General features: G+C 35.4%; 2 protein-coding genes across 3 annotated transcripts; both read left to right on the forward strand.

Moving 5' to 3' along the window:
* The first annotated feature begins 1 nt into the window (after position 1).
* LOC128683833 (uncharacterized) lies at positions 2-4,620 on the forward strand. Of its 2 annotated transcripts, XM_053769826.1 has the most exons (10): positions 2-302; positions 444-530; positions 1,104-1,492; positions 1,649-1,865; positions 1,972-2,120; positions 2,435-2,626; positions 2,892-3,072; positions 3,416-3,651; positions 3,732-3,929; positions 4,073-4,620. In XM_053769826.1, the coding sequence occupies exons 1-10, from the start codon at positions 296-298 to the stop codon at positions 4,205-4,207; spliced, it is 1,791 nt and encodes a 596-aa protein (XP_053625801.1). In that variant the 5' UTR covers positions 2-295; the 3' UTR covers positions 4,208-4,620. The 2 variants fall into 2 exon arrangements, with proteins under 2 accessions (XP_053625801.1, XP_053625791.1); XM_053769816.1 differs by lacking the exon at positions 2-302 and having other exon boundaries at positions 311-530.
* Positions 4,621-4,825: 205 nt separating this feature from the next.
* Positions 4,826-15,769, forward strand: LOC128683846 (sodium-dependent proline transporter-like). Its single transcript, XM_053769854.2, has 12 exons — positions 4,826-5,045; positions 5,341-5,472; positions 6,600-6,754; positions 6,945-7,015; positions 7,175-7,307; positions 12,065-12,199; positions 12,367-12,470; positions 12,723-12,960; positions 13,457-13,585; positions 14,417-14,617; positions 15,064-15,192; positions 15,589-15,769. Exons 1-12 carry the CDS (start codon positions 4,922-4,924, stop codon positions 15,715-15,717), a joined length of 1,680 nt encoding a protein of 559 aa, XP_053625829.1. The 5' UTR covers positions 4,826-4,921; the 3' UTR covers positions 15,718-15,769.
* Positions 15,770-16,255: the final 486 nt, after the last annotated feature.

The following is a 16,255-nucleotide window of genomic DNA, read 5'->3' on the forward strand; positions in this document are numbered from 1 at the left end:
GAATAAACTTCAGTTATAGTCACAGAAAGCCACAAAGCAAAAGCACATGGCATGAAACCTCACACGTGAATTTTTGCATCTAGCGACATCTGGCGTCCATACTCTGAATGAAATATAAGACTGTTTTATCGACACACGATTTGCCTACTAAAGAAAATATGAGAACTGAAAGATTTCAGGAGAAATAAGATAAATATATTTCGAACTCGTTATATCTTAAGTATATTTTCATATAAGTAATCCAATTTACTATTAAACTTCCAATTAAGAATTTATATATTTTGAAGATAAAATAATGACAGGTAAACAATGTCTTTCAAACATCATATACGCCAGACCATAATTTTTGATTATATTTTAATTTTTTACTAACCGTTCTATACTACCATTTCACATTTATTTCATTAATATACTTACTGTTGTTCTCGCTATGCCGCCTAAAGAAGCAGCTAAAAAGCCTGCGACTGCAATAGCCAGGCCCCCTATAAGTGACTCAAGTCTTATGTACATTCCGGAGGATGCTGTAGAAGGTACTTTTTTAACGTTTCCTGAATACGTTTTATCATGCGCAGTATAGACAGTGAGAGGGTACTTATAAATAAGATTAATCTTATAAACTTGTAGAAAAAATAATTATTAATAGAAGCTTCAATAATATACACTATATATTAATATATCAGTTTATAAATTACCTTCACGAAAATCAAGTCTATTATTTTGTTATTATTATTATGGGGTATATTCTTCTAAAACCATTCATTGATGTCGAGTTTTTTCAGCTCCTCTACCTCTGTTTCCTTTTATAACACGTATACTTTATTACACGATCGATACAGTTCATCAAACTTTGGCGCGCTTGCCGGTTTTTAAAGTGAATATATAAAACCTCTCATACAAACTACGCAATGTTCATTCATTCGCGCCGCTATCTGAGTTCGCAAAACTAATGGAAAAAAAAAGCGATATGATTTAATAATTCGAAGAGAATTTCGGAAATCGGAAACCGCAGGCCATAGATAAATAATTATTTATCTATACCCTGCCCTATATATATTTAATTAAATATGTACAACAAATGCTTACCCCTTCTTTTTTCTGTAAAGGTTTCCAAGAGCGTATAGAAACAGGAATTGAATGGACGCTGATTGAGAAAGGGGCACTTTATCATAGAACAAACTGCTTTAAAGATGACATCCCGAGCTGTACTTTCACCGAAAGTCTCAATACTAAACTTGAAAATAGCATTTATCAGACCTTTTTAGATAATGAGTCAAATATAAAACTAGAAGACAAATGGGAGCTTCTCCTACCAATTGCATTATGGGATAATGAAAAGTTTTCCAATGAAGAAGGAAAGATATGTTTCCGTAGTGCAAATAATTTAACTGAGGACATGGATAAAATAATAAAGAACGCTGTGAAAGCAGGAGATCAAGACGGAATCATGAAAGATTTTTATTTAGTTGACGTGTTAAGAGTGAATGACGCAAAGGTTAGCTATATATAATTTTCATTCTCAGAACTGTATTGTCTTTTTAGGAAATGTACATTATGGGTACAATAAGACCCTAACAGTATTACAAATTAAGAAAATAGAGTATTACTTCTGACTTATTTACTCACGAATTACGTATCATTTAATTTTCAGATGACGGAGTTAGACAACGGTTTAAAAAAATTCAAGAACTTGATTACCCTCACTTTATGTGGAAATTATATCAGTGACATTGATGCGACATGCCTTCCTTCTTCATTGAGAACTCTGGAGCTACAGGCGAACAGAATCAAATCAGTGCACTCGTTTGCTGAACACTTGCCTAACGACTTGTTGTATCTGGGTTTATCTAGGAATTTGCTCAATGATGGTAGCTTTCTCTTAATTATTTATATTATTTTAAAAATTTTAACTCCAAAACTAAAACATTAAATAATTTTTACGTGCATCATGATTTATTAAAATTCTATTTTCAGATAGTGTTGAGGGATTCTCGCATATACCGTATAATATCACGGTTTTAGATTTGTCAGACAACGACATCTACCAACTGGAGCCGTTATTAGAAATATTGGCGCGACTTCCGAACCTCTCGGCGCTTCATCTAGCTGGGAACCCTTGCGCGGTATGCTTGCACCACTATACTCTGAGATATTTGTAATAACCACCAGAGGGAGCTACCGGTTGTTGTATGATTTAGATGGTGCTGCCCATTGCTCAGACACGCTCCGTTGTTTTCTATAGGTATACACTGATGTGCATTGACGTACATAAAAATACAATATCTGAGTTGTTAATCAAGGGACGTCAAAACTACGGAACGCGACCGAGCAATGGGGCATGGCTCTTACTTGCTGCGTTCCCGCGGGAATTTTGGGATAATAGTACATATTCGATCTTCTAATATGATTGCTAGGGTTTATCTTTCACATCTTTCAGGTATGTGCAGGATATGCTCGTGTGACATTACTGAAATTGCCACGTTTGAGGTGGTTGGACTCCAGAGAAATCCTAATTACAGACAGACCGCCTGATACCTTTGAACCACATCCAGATGACCTGCGAGCTGCTTATTTCAATTTTACAATATTCAGGATAATGTCAGCACCGCAGCCGCCAAAACCTGAAAAGGTACACAAATGGACATGATATCAATTATAACTTTAACTGTGCCTAGGGGCTCTTAAGAGAATTTCGAGCTATCGATTTTAAGTTATGTACCGTTGTATATACCAATTCTTAACTTCGTTGAAATTTAATATAAATCCGTCCAGTAGATTCTCGTAAATGAATAACAAAAATCCTAAATTTCTCACACACAACCAAACTTTCGCATTTATGTTCTTAATGGGACTTATTTGACACTCGTACAAATTAAATGAAAACTACATTTTAGGGAGCTGTGACAACGTTCCACATAGAATTAGAATTGCCTTTATTAGATCCAATAAGGAGGGCTTTTCTTATGTTCCGAAGAAATGACTCTCTGACAGAAATGCTGCCTCCTCCCGAAGACGAAGAATGGATGACACCTGCAGTGCATCCTTCGTCAGTTGCTAGAAGCAAATCAATCGTGGGTAAGTATAGCCTGCTAATTGTGCTGCTAATAATAGCCTGACATTCGGAGATTACACTTACCTTAATACATGGCGTATGGTTCATCCCATGGATGTCTTACGATGGAATAAAAAAAAACATTGAAAGTAGAGAGACTACAATAGCATTTACTTACTAAAAGTCGGATGTTAGATGCCAATCATAAAACCTCAGCCGAATCTTAAGATTTTTAAGGTAATTTTTTAATCGTGTCAGATGTCACATCATCCTTGATCCCAGGCATCACAGCTGAGAATGTAACCGGGAACACATTTAGTCTGATGATGATGACTACGAGATATTACTGTAATTTTGATGTCACAGGAAACACCACCACCACGGACTTAGAATTAGAATCGTTGGAGTCTGACATCTACAATCACTTAGTGCCGGTGAATTCACGTGAAATTCGTCACTACACAATCTTTGAGAGCAACAAAATTGTATGGAATAAAGTAATGAATTTCCAAGAGCCAGCAATTAAAATTTTTTGCCCTGATCTCGTCGCCCTGAGGAATACCTTTCGGAGTACCATCACTGTGAGATTAATTTATTCTGTGGTAAGTGAAAATAGTCTTCAAACTTAGAAAAGCAAAGATAATCAAAAATAGTCTAGAACTACAATTCCATTTTTTTACAGTCCATAACCGTAAAACCAGGAAAAGCCGAAAAGAAAAGTCAAACGGTATTTAAGCAACCTGCAGAGCAACGAGTGACGTTGATGACTGCTAAATGTGCGTTGAGACGCCTCGACTGGAGCCAGCCTTCTCAACACTTCCACTGGGATGACAGCCTGGAGTCCGACGAAGCTATCCATTGGGGCGATGGAGATCTTTCTGTGAGAAAATTATTTGAAAAATAGTTAAACTTTGATTATTAAACAATTAGAACTTAGATTCGTCCAAAGGTTTCATGTAAATTTACACACACTGTATAATTTTAATCTCCATTAGCTACTGAGACTGTTTTTATTTTCGACAGATTATACAGTACAGCCAAGCTCCGGTTAAAGTCACCAAAGGAAAACAGGAAAGCGAAGTAGGTTCCTCAAGGCAGCTGCCGCCCGAAAACTTAACATGCCACTTTGGCTTTGGCATTGACACATTACGTGCTTAGTTTTTATGATATTTGGGGTAACTCTAATAACGATAGTTCTAGATTATTTCGAGAGAGAATTCATAAAAAGAAATTAAAACAACGCATTGATGGAAATATTACAATTTGAAAGCTTCAAATTGGAATAATAGATGAGCGACCGAAGACATAAATGTAAATTAGAAAAATTAAACACAGGATTAACTCACCTAAGACGCGCTGATAATATACGTTCTGAAATCTTCAGTGGGATTCAAGAAAAGACATTATTTACTACAACAACTATTAATTTCTAAAATATTAATTTTATTTTCGTGATCGGAATACCTTCTTACTGTATTTTATTTCTTTATTGATTTAAGCCTCTACTGTAGCTCCCTATGAGACCGAACTGTTTGTATAATGTATTTGGTAACATAAACTTTATGCTTAATTGTTATTATTTTTTTATTTTAGCGATTAGAACCCTTTGCATGACATGTATCCAATTATCAATCTAGTTTAAAATTTTCCTTCAATAAAAATACCCAATCGGGCAAACAGAAAATCTCGATCCTCAAAAGATAGACTCGTATTCCAGGACCCTATTATCCTATTAAGCGGAGCGTACTTGAGCAATCCCTAGGACCAAAGCGTTGGTCCAGAGTCCATATTTATAGTCCCCTGTTTTATATATCCTTTATCCTTAATTGGAGTATTGGCTAGTATCTCGGAATCATTCATGTTTGGAGCTGAATGGCGGGAGGACCTCACGAAAAGTGGAGTAACCAGAGGGAGTATCTCCTCTCATGTCTCGGATATGCGGTCGGCATCGGGAACTTGTGGAGGTTCCCGTACTTGTGCTATAGGAATGGTGGAGGTACGTGTCCTATAATATAACCTTGTATTCCAAAATCACTTCAAAAGTACTTATCCCTACAACTACCGATCAGAGTTAAGACTCATGGTACAGCTAATAATCAAAATCATTTATTTCTTGAACTAAGATTTATAATAAATGTGACCTTCCAATGTATAGATTTTTTATGATCTGAAAAATTTTTAAGTAGCAGATTACAGAAATATGCCTAAAAACCTGTACCAGATACTTTTACCCAAGTGGAACATCACAAATTAATAAATACATGTGTGTAACCCAAACGTTATGGTTTTAGGTGCATTTCTCATTCCATATTTCCTGACGCTGGTAATATGTGGGATTCCTTTGGTGTATCTGGAGACTACACTCGGACAGTTTGCCAGTTCGGGATGCATCTCCGTCTTCAATATAAATCCCCTATTCAAAGGCAAGTATTTTTCTTCTTTGTTTCTTCTTATACTTGGCTTTCTTTTTATTTAATGTTCTCAATCAATATATAACATAAAACAAAGTTGCCCGTCGCGTATGTCTGTTTCTAAACTATCTTCTTTTACACCACGCTAGGCGAGGTCGCTAGTTATGTAAAATATTTATAAGACCATTCTTACACACCGTGACAGCACCGGTAGTTACATGGCTTTTGTCAATGCTTATATAGGCAAGTAAAATTTTACTTTTATTTATTTACTTATTGATGCATAAATAAATCATTAAAAGTACCTATATAAATCAACTACAAAATGCCCATGTGATACAATTACCTACAATGTGCCAACAGATGGTCTCCAATCACGCCAGTTGCAAATAGTCTTAATATCATTGGTGTTGGTGTATTAACTAAATCAAGTGTTTGGTGTCGATGTATAGAAATATAAGTACAAAGTAGACGTGTTTACCCAGATGTATATGAAAATTAATCCTAACTAATATTATAAATGCGAAAGTAAGTTTGTTTGTTACCTCTACAAGAAGGTTGGTACATATATAAAATAAATATAATATGTTGATTAGAGTACCCTGAATATTGCTTCAAACTACATGTATGAAATGTTGCATACATTAAGATTGAACTAAACGCGGACGAAGCCGCGGGCTTAAGCTAGTATACAATATCTCTTCTCCTACTAATAACCTCTTTTCCTACTGATGATGCATGTACATCTAAACCTGCCTTGCAGCAGAGCGTATTATAGTTTGTTATGGTTTTAATTGGGCCTCTAAGTTTATGACTACCATAATCATTAAAACCTGAATCGCATAAGTATTAATATCAAAAAGAATCAAAAAGAAGAATGAAAACTTTTTGCGGAGGTTATCAAGATATATTTTTAATACAGTACTTTTGCTCGTAAACTCGAAAATACAAAAATATATGTTCATAAAGAAAACAATAACATTGTTGTATATACATACTTATCGTCTCTGAAGGAAACCTTTCTTTGTCTGCTCTTTAGAAGTGGCTGCAGTAAGCTTAGCTATAAAAAAATAGTTAATTATTGATGTCGTTACATCCCATGATGAGAATTAAAAATATCCATTTCATTATTTCATCAGGAGCTGGATATACGGGAGTGATGGTGAACATAATTGCAGTGGTATACTTCGCCTCCATAATGTCATACCCGGTGCTGTACATATACCACTCGTTCAGCTCCCCCCTCCCCTGGCAGAGCTGCGGCAACTATTGGAATACCGACAGATGCACTGAGGTAACTCGTCTGATCCGATCTGAGTCCTGGCATGAGTGGCCAAAAATAAATTATCATTCTTCTACGTGTTTTAGAAGGCACGATCTACGTCCAACATCTCAGTTTCCACAATAATACTTCGCTATACAGCTAAATATTAAGCATGGTACGCTCGAATCAACTTGAATCAAGCCATTCTTACATGTTACAGCTCACAGGAAATTCGAGCTATATTATTGGATCTAACAGTACTATAACAACTCCTGAAGATGAATTTTTTCAGTAAGTATTGAAGTTTCTCAAATTCTGAATAGTAACCTTTTTTTCAGGCAGAGATATTATTATTAGGTATTACTAGATAAATCTGCCCGATGTCATTAAATATTTGTCATTTGTCAACTGACCCTTCGTCTTCTCTGATATTTCGTCTCTCGTCGCCAGCATCCGGCTACTTCAGCAGTCCCCCAGTATCAGCCAGATTGGAGGCCTCGTCTGGCCCGTGTTCTGGTGCAATGTCATCTGCTGGGTCATCGTCTACCTTTGCATTTGCAATGGCGTCAAGAGCGTTGGAAAGGTAATCAGATTTATTACAAGCATTTCATATTTAACTTGTAAGTGTGTGTGTCAGTGTGGGTCAATTGTCGCGGGTTGAAGTACAGATACAGACGCTCTTCGGGTTAAAGAACTTTATTCTCATTAAGACACAAAGCCACTTACATGAGAATTAATTTTAGGGTAACAATAATGTTCGAAACACTTAATAAAGAACAGATCACTAAACAATTAATAAAAACAAAAAATAAATGAATATTTTGTAACTTTAAATTTAAGTAACTACTTATACATTTAAAACAATTATTTTGTTACAATTATAGATTTAAAATATGCTGGGCTAATTTACTTTTAAAAGCACCAAGAGATTTGACACTTTTTATATCCGATGGTAGTTTGTTAAAAATCTGTGCTCCCTCAAACGTAAACATTCGCTTGCCGTACTTTGTGCGAACTTTGGGTAGAACAAGGTAACTAGCCCGTCGTGTGAGTCGCTTAGTCACGTGTTTTGTTTGTGTGAGTGTGATCGAGGTGTGGATGGTCTTGTTTAATACTTTACGTACGAGTATGCATGTGTGGTATTTATACAATTGTTGGAGAGTCATAAGTTTGGTTTCTTTATAGACTTTAGTACAAGAGCTAAGGTATGGATAATGAAATAACAATTTTATAATTTTATTTTGTGCAATTTGTAATTTAGCAAGTCTAGTCTTTGAAGCGGAACCCCATATCTCAATCTGATAAATAAGATGTGATTTTACCATAGCATTATAGATAGATAATCGTAATTTTCGAGGGAAACAACGAACAACTCCGCGTAATGAAGCCATTAATGCTGATAGCTTTTTTTTTAAATAATCTATTTGAAATTGCCATTTCAGTTGGTTATCTATCCTCAATCCCAGGTATTTTTCATTAGATTTTTCATTTAAGGGGATATTATTAATAGTTAATTTATTGTATAGTGGGATTTGTTTATTTTTAGCTTTGAAAATAATATATGAGGTTTTGGATATATTTATCGTGAGAAGATTTGTCTGAAGCCAGCTAAAAAGAACGTCAAGATCTTGTTGAACACGTGGAATTATTTCAGTTATCTTAGGGCCGAAGTAAAATAAGCATGTATCATCTGCGTATAGAGTAAGATGACCTTGTAGCCCTAAATCTTGTACATCATTGATATAAACGAGAAAGAGTAATGGACCCAAGATCGATCCCTGAGGGATTCCGTATGTAACCGGAAGTGGTGTACTTTCGTATTCATTAATTTTGACGATTTGACTGCGATCCCTAAGGTAAGACTCGAACATTTTGAGGGCAATGCCTGTTATACCGATTCGTTGAAGTTTTTTTAGTAAAATTTCATGACTAACTGTGTCAAAAGCCTTCTTAAAATCAATGAAAACACCAAGTACTATATTTTTTCCATCTATATTGCTTTTGATTTTTGTGACTAAGTCTACTGTAGCTGCTAATGTATTACTTTTGGGTCTAAAGCCAAATTGACGGTCCGAAATTATTTCATGTGAATCTAAATGTTCTATTAGGCGTTTGTAAAGAACCTTTTCTAATATTTTTGACAATACTGGCAGGACAGAGATCGGTCTATAGTTACCGGGATCGGCTTTGGAGCCTGATTTGTGTATTGGAGTAACTTTGGCTGTTTTCATTGATTCGGGAAAGTATCCTATGATTAGCAGATCGTTAAGGCAGGCGGTCAGTTTATCGACTATTAGAGGTTTTAGGCATTTTAGTGCTTTGGTACTAATTCCATCGATACCAGTGCTAGTGTTAGAATCCAAACTGTCGATGATTTCAGATATTTCTTCAACAGTACAAGGTGTTAAAGTTGTGAGCCCATTGATGTTTGTTGTTGATTGTGTGTGTATATTTGTTTGATTTTGGTGTAAGTTTTTTGAGATAATTTCATTTGTCAGTAGTGAACCAATTGTGGAGAAGTATTCATTAAATGTATTACAAATTTCTAATGGCTCGACAATAGTTTTATTTTTGATTGAAAGTTTTGGGGGAGCACAGTTCTGTTTAATTTCATTTTTAGCAAGATGATTTATAAGTTTCCACGTCTTCTTCGGCTTTCCATCACATTTTCTAAATTCGTTGTAGTAATATTCTGCCTTTTTGTTTTTAATCTCAGCAGCCACAGAGTCGTTTTTTGTATTATAAGCTTCTTGCAGAATTTTGTTCTTTGGATCTTTTTTTAAGTTCGCCCAAAGCACATTTCTCGCGTTAATTTCTTGTAAAATACTACTTTGTATCCAGTCATCTTGGGGTAGGTTTAGTGTTTTGATTTTTGTATCTTTGCTTTGGTTGATGCTTTCTTTAATCTTTGTTTCAAGTTGAGCAAAACTTATCTTATCTCTATCAATAATAGTATTTTCCATAAATTTGTATAGTTTATCATAGTTTAGCCCTTTATAAACAACACGTTGCTTTGGAAGAGGTTTATACCTTTTGAGTTCAAAATGTATCTGTTTATGGTCGGTCAGTGGTGATTCTATGATAGTAAAATTGTAAGTATTATTTTTAAGATTAGAACTGATATGATCAATGATAGATTGTTTTGTTGTTGTTTCTCTTGTACAGTACTGAGTTTTTATTTTATTTAGAATTTTGTAGCCTGATTCTTTTAGTGTATCTAGATATGGCTTTCGTTTCTTTTTTGTCCTATTTTCTTTTTCAACTGTCTTCTCTTTCAATAAGTTGATGTTAAAGTCTCCAAAGAGTAGACCTCTTTTTCGTGATTGTAACTGTATATCGAGTGCATCCAGAAAATCGTTTATATTAGTATCACCAGGATAATACACCAAACCAATCTCCAGCGCCAGTTTCTCTAACTTAATCCATAAATAGTTATTACCGCCAGAGTACAGCGATTCAATTACGCAATGCTTCAAATCATTGTGAATAAAAGCAGAAACTCCACCTCCAGTTTTGTCTGTTCTAATATTGTAATGATGAGTATAACTAGGAATTTGGTATTTAAGGGCATGCTCTTCATTTTTAAACCATGTTTCAGTGAGCAAGACTACATGTACTGTATGAGTCATTATCCGTAGTATGCATTGTAATTCATCGAATCTTCCTTTAGCACTTATACTCCGGGCATTCATGTAGAAGAAATTTATACCAGACTTAGAGGTAAGGATATCAGTGTACTTGTTAACAATGGAAAAGTTGTTACTAGGTGTGTTCGTAGTGATTGTTGATTTTGATTGAGATGATTTTAGTTTTTTGACTCGGGTTTAGTTATTTGAGGAATTCCTTTTACATATTTTATTATCAGATCTTTCTCACCATCTTCATGACGCTTAGTTAGTTCGTCCTTTAGATTGCGCATTAGTTTTTGTTGCGCGGGCGTTTGGTCAGAATATATTCTGATGCCATCAGGCAGATTGAGTTTAGTTCGCAAGAGTCTAAGCGGAATGTCATTGTTTTCGAAGCAAATTTTCATTCGGCGATTTTTGGTCGGAGTATATTTTCCTAAACGAAAAATATTAGTGGGTTGAGGTATAGAGTATTCAGTAGTTGCATTTGTAAGAATACGCATGACTTCAGCTTCGTCTCTCGTTAAACGTTCTTTGTTGTCTTTAGTTTTCTGTTCCGGAACTCCCACAACTATAATATTTCTCTGTCTGTTATTACGCTCTTGGATTTCTCGGAGTATTTCTTCATTAGAAATCATTCTTGACATATTCGTTGGAGAGGATGTAGATGGTAAGGTTGATTTAATTTTATCTAGCTCGGCTTTAATTGCGAATACTTCTCCTTCACCTAAGACGAGTTTCTTATCCAACTCAGTAATTTGGGACTCAAGATGCCCTTGCTTCGATGCTAAGTTTGATATAGTCGATTTGACATCATTAATACGAACTTTTAAATCTTGAATTGAAGCTACGGTTTTCTCATGTGTTGAGTTTATTTCTTTGATTTCATTTTTTATATCAGTGAAACCTTCACGTAGTGTATCGGTATTTTGTTCGTGACAGCTTATAAAGTTCTGCAGAAGAGAAGATATATTTGATATTTCAGTTCGAAGATTTGATATTTCTTTTTTGCAATCGCAGTGATCATCGGGTTGCTTTCTTTTACGAAATGTAATTTGTTGGTCCATCTGATCAGGATTCATTTTAGACAAATCGGGTTGTGATCCTCCACCAGTAGTTGTTCTAGTCGGTGAACTCAGTAGGCTCATGGTCTATAATTTTTTAATGCAAAACTATGCGTGTGATCTTCGACTATCCTAGTAGCGATTTATTTTTTTCCTACCTCACAATGGATTGTCAGCGTGTGCATCGATTGAGACAAAAAATGTCACCTTCTTTTTCTTGCGTGGAGATGTGCGCCCCTCTCTCACAGTTAGCGGTAATCACTTCACGGCAAAGAAATAGCGTAAGTCTCTTGACACACTTCCGCGAGAATAACTATAATTGTAACTGTGTTAAGAATTGAAATTAAGGAGCAAAGAAAATATATTTTTAAGTTTAACAAAATACACGTCTGCTCTGAACTAAGTGCGAACGGCGAACTTACATTTGGCAATAGGCAATTTGCATTTAAAAATCTAAAATTTACCAAATCCTTATTCAAAATGTATTCAATAAAAGAGATAATGATTTACAATTTTATTATTTCCAACATAATTTCTCATCTCTTCGCTATTGGCATATCTTAGCACATTACTGTGCTGTCAGTCATGATTTAAACATTGTCTTTTTCTCGAATTCAGTTGTCAGAATTACCTTTTGTATTTATTTTCAGATCGTGTATTTCACCGTGTTGTTCCCATATGTCGTTCTGCTTGTGTTATTCATCAGAGGTGTCACTCTTCCTGGCGCTTGGAAGGGCATTTCTTTCTACATACTGCCTGATTGGAGCCAACTAGCTAAACCCAAAGTAAATACTTTTAATTTTAAATCTTAAAAGTTTTATTATTATTTATTTAATTGATAATTTTAATAAGTTGTATATAATAATAATATAAGCGTTATCCCGATTATTTATCCTTACAAACTTTTAATAATGTGATTTTCACATTGATTCACGCATTATTTTATTGCAAGGTATGGGCGGATGCGGCCACACAGCTGTTTTATTCTCTTGGCCCCGGCTGGGGCGGCCTCGTCAGCATGGCAAGCTTCAATAGATTCAATTACAATAATTTCAGGTAAGTTAAAATCTTAGTTAATTCATCAAAATCGAATGATCATCAAGATGTTTAGTTAAATTACTTTATTATATATATTATTATATATTATACAACAAAATTTTTTATTTGTTGTGTATTTGAATAAGTAGGTAGTAGTTTTAAATAAATGCCCTTCATGATTTAAAATGCAGCGTGTGTCTGGCTCACTGAAACTGTGCCTATTGAAATATGGAATAATTGCAAGAAGGAACATGAATTAATGTGCCGCAGATCTTCAGTGATAATTCCGCTAGTAAACAGCGGCACCAGCATTTGGGCGGGTTTTGTGGTGTTCTCCGTGCTGGGTTTCGCCGCAGAGAAGGCTTCAGTGCCAGTGGGCCAGGTGGCCAATGCTGGGCCTGGGTTGGCCTTCGTCACCTACCCCGCTGCCGTCAGCATGATGCCCGCTCCTAACTTCTGGGCTATCACCTTCTTTGTCATGCTGTTCTTTCTCGGTATCGATTCTATGGTAAGATATTTGTTTGATTGTGCAAATATGTATCACGTACATACAGCATCTGTTACGGGTAAGAGGGAAGCAATTCGGAAAGATAGAGATTCAGATTCTAGATCAAAATGAGATCAAATCGTAAGATCTGATTGTCACTCGACATCTTGTATTTACTATCTTCTTTATTAGTCCTGGCTGAAAGTTTCACTTCAAATAAATCTAAAAAAATTTGCAAGTTTCACCTGTGTTATAAAAAAAGTGATGAATCTTATCATTAAAGTTTAGGATTACTTATATAATACAACTCCTGTACAAAAACTTTTTGCACGTTTTACCTATGTTATAAAAGGTGACGAATCTTGTAATCAAAGTTTAGAATTACTTATATAACTCCTGTACGACTTTGCTCATAACAAATGTTCGAGAAAATGTTCCTAAACCATAGCTAAAACTGGTTTTAGCTATCGTTTGGCGAAAAGTTATATATGTTTGTTCCTTTATAATTATATTTCAGTTCGTCACAATCGAAGCAGTTATAGCAGGTTTAATAGATGAGTTCCCCATGCTGCGCCCGCGCAAACGGTTAACCACCTTTCTAACTTGTTTAGCGCTCTTTGGTCTGTCAATCATATGTAATACTGAGGTAATTTATTTTACGTTATTTTATCCACATACATGACTATGACTATTAAATCTTTTTTAATATTTATTTTATTAACTGTGTGGTCTTTTAATGAATCGATGTAATTTTTTTCACTTTGGTTGTAGTATTTCAGCTTTAATCGATATATAAGTCTCAAATCATTAACTCTAGCTAGATACGATACTAAAATATTCATTCAAAACATAACAAATAAACGGTGATTCTTTAAATGTTTATATCGTTTCATCAAACCTATCACACTATGTAATAAAAGAAAACAATGTTCATTATCGACACCGACATTCCCATAAAGTTGCATCAAATATTCGCTATCGTGACTGAAGGCATTCAAGTTGGTTGCAACTTGCTCGCTGCACTGTAAAAGTCAACGATAACTGGACTGCTCTTTCGTGAACATATCTACTTAGGGCACATTGAAAACGTAATCTTTACCATCATAGAGAATTGTTTTGGATAACTTTACTGCTGATAACGTATACCTACGCTATCAGCAGTAAAGTTTTCAGGTATGTAGCATTTGAGACAGTTTTTAGGTAACAAAGATTTTTTTTCCAGTTTTCAAAAATGTGACGCCACAACAAATTTTAGCCAAATACACTCCACTACTTCGTTTCATTAACACGCTCTGCATTACCGTGTTAAAATCCCACCTCGTATGTAATCAAACAATATTTTCACATCATTTTCAAGAACATTATGAAAAAATGTTCTTCTCGGACGTCCGCAATAGGTGTTACGCAGCGGACGTTAAAGAACAAAATTCCACATCCCGTTACAGAATATGTCATGATTTGCTGTTCCTATTTACAGGGCGGTTTACACGTGGTAGGACTTTTAGACAACCACGTGGCCATAGCCAGCATCCCGATCGTGTGCCTGATGGAACTAATAGCCGCCATGTACACTTACGGCCCCGCTCGGATGTCCCGTGACGTCATGTTCATGGTGGGGAAGCCTCTGCACCACTTCTGGGTGGTTATGTGGAGTTACATGATACCGCCGATACTTGTGGTAACAATTAAAATTTAAACTTTTACTTATATTGAACAAGTGGCAGGAGATTCGTTTTAACTTTCGTGGAAGTTCGACGAGACACAAATTCTTTGTGTTAATTGTTAATAAATTTTATTTAATTGTTATATCAAAAGATATTTTAAACTTACACTTTTAAGACTCCTGAAACCAGCAGGCAGTTGGTAATCAGAGAGACCCTGGCTTCCGACGCTTGAAACGGGATGACACCGGGACATCACACTTAGACAATAGAGAAAGAGGAATCCTAAAACCATTGGAAGGCTCCAAACTAGTCAAAGTTGACCTGCTCAATATATTGTAAATATTTTTAACAAAAAGTAGATCAGAAGTTTTATTTTAATTTCATTAAAATAATAAAATCCGCCCATAACTTTATGAAAGGTTTAATTTTTCAAATATTAGCTACAATGTGTATTTTCCAGATAATATTAGTTTACTCGATGCGAGAAGTGACAGGATTAGCGGGGTGGACAGTCGCGATGGCGTCAGTTGTCTTCATCCCCTTGCATATGATCAAGGTTATTTACAGGGCTGATGGAACTTTATTGCAGGTAACTACGTTTACAATTATAAAATAAAACGAAAAGGAGTGGATATCTGTGCAAGACTTTTTTTATAGTTATGTTAATAAAAGGTCTCACATGAGGCGGAACCAAGTCGCTCGAGTCTTGTTGTCTTGTAATTGTTTTATTATTACTCCCTTTTGTTTAAAAACATACTTACACATTTTGAAGATTTCGCTGTACTTATACGACCTGTCTGACATCAATTCTATTTGGGAATTCTGTTTGCTATAAGCTGTCCAGGGGTTTTTTTCTCATTAGCCGCTTCGTCTAACGATTCGTACAGTTAATTTTATTAAGAAATCCTCAAAAAGTGTTGAAAATGATAATTTAAATGCTATTAATGCAAATATTATTTACAAATATGTATTTGTTTTATTTCAGCGTATCCGCAAGAGCTGCCAACCTTCCAGCGAGTGGGGTCCAGTCGACGAGGAGATCCGACGGCGGTGGGAAGGGCTCGGACCAGATCGGACGCACGAGCTGAATAATCTATGCGATGTTAAACCTTGAACTTTACAATAAATTTATCGAAACTATAATAAAGACCTATCATGTTATCATTTCTCTCTCGCTCTCTCTCTCTTCCTTTAATATGAATGTGCTCCCAGTTTTATTCAGGGCTGTGATTTTATAACCACCCACCTGCCTGACGTAGCCCCCTTTGAGAATACCTTTGTTGCCTCCTAGGGAGGAAGTGAGTGACCATATTCTACAGTGTACGCACGCCGGTGTAGTCGATTAGAATCTAGGTGCAAATTCACTCATGAACCGATTTCATACATGTCCGTTAATGCTCTTAAACCTTAAACATTACAATAAATTTTCAAAACTAAAATACTATCATATCATATCATTGTTATATCAATACGCTGGAAGGTATTGTTGTTAAAGAATTATATACATACAAAAAATATAAGATTGACTTTGCTATGTAACTACGTAATTAACTACCCATTTATTTGTAGAATGGGATATGACGTGCACACCGTTCATTCTTCACGAGAAGAAAGTTCTCGAGAAAATGGTTGTTGAATCCCATTACTATGTC

Source organism: Plodia interpunctella, chromosome 1 (assembly GCF_027563975.2).
Source record: "Plodia interpunctella isolate USDA-ARS_2022_Savannah chromosome 1, ilPloInte3.2, whole genome shotgun sequence".
Lineage (NCBI taxonomy): Eukaryota > Metazoa > Arthropoda > Insecta > Lepidoptera > Pyralidae > Plodia > Plodia interpunctella.

Coding starts and splice junctions, on each gene's coding strand:
- LOC128683833 (XM_053769816.1), top strand. CDS start 431: ATGCCGCCTAAAGAAGCAGCTAAAAAGCCTGCGACTGCAATAGCCAGG. Junction 2,121..2,434: donor TAGCTGGGAACCCTTGCGCG/GTATGCTTGCAC, acceptor CACATCTTTCAG/GTATGTGCAGGATATGCTCG. Junction 2,627..2,891: donor AGCCGCCAAAACCTGAAAAG/GTACACAAATGG, acceptor ACTACATTTTAG/GGAGCTGTGACAACGTTCCA.
- LOC128683846 (XM_053769854.2), top strand. CDS start 4,922: ATGGCGGGAGGACCTCACGAAAAGTGGAGTAACCAGAGGGAGTATCTC. Junction 12,471..12,722: donor TTCAATTACAATAATTTCAG/GTAAGTTAAAAT, acceptor AATGTGCCGCAG/ATCTTCAGTGATAATTCCGC. Junction 15,193..15,588: donor CTGATGGAACTTTATTGCAG/GTAACTACGTTT, acceptor GTTTTATTTCAG/CGTATCCGCAAGAGCTGCCA.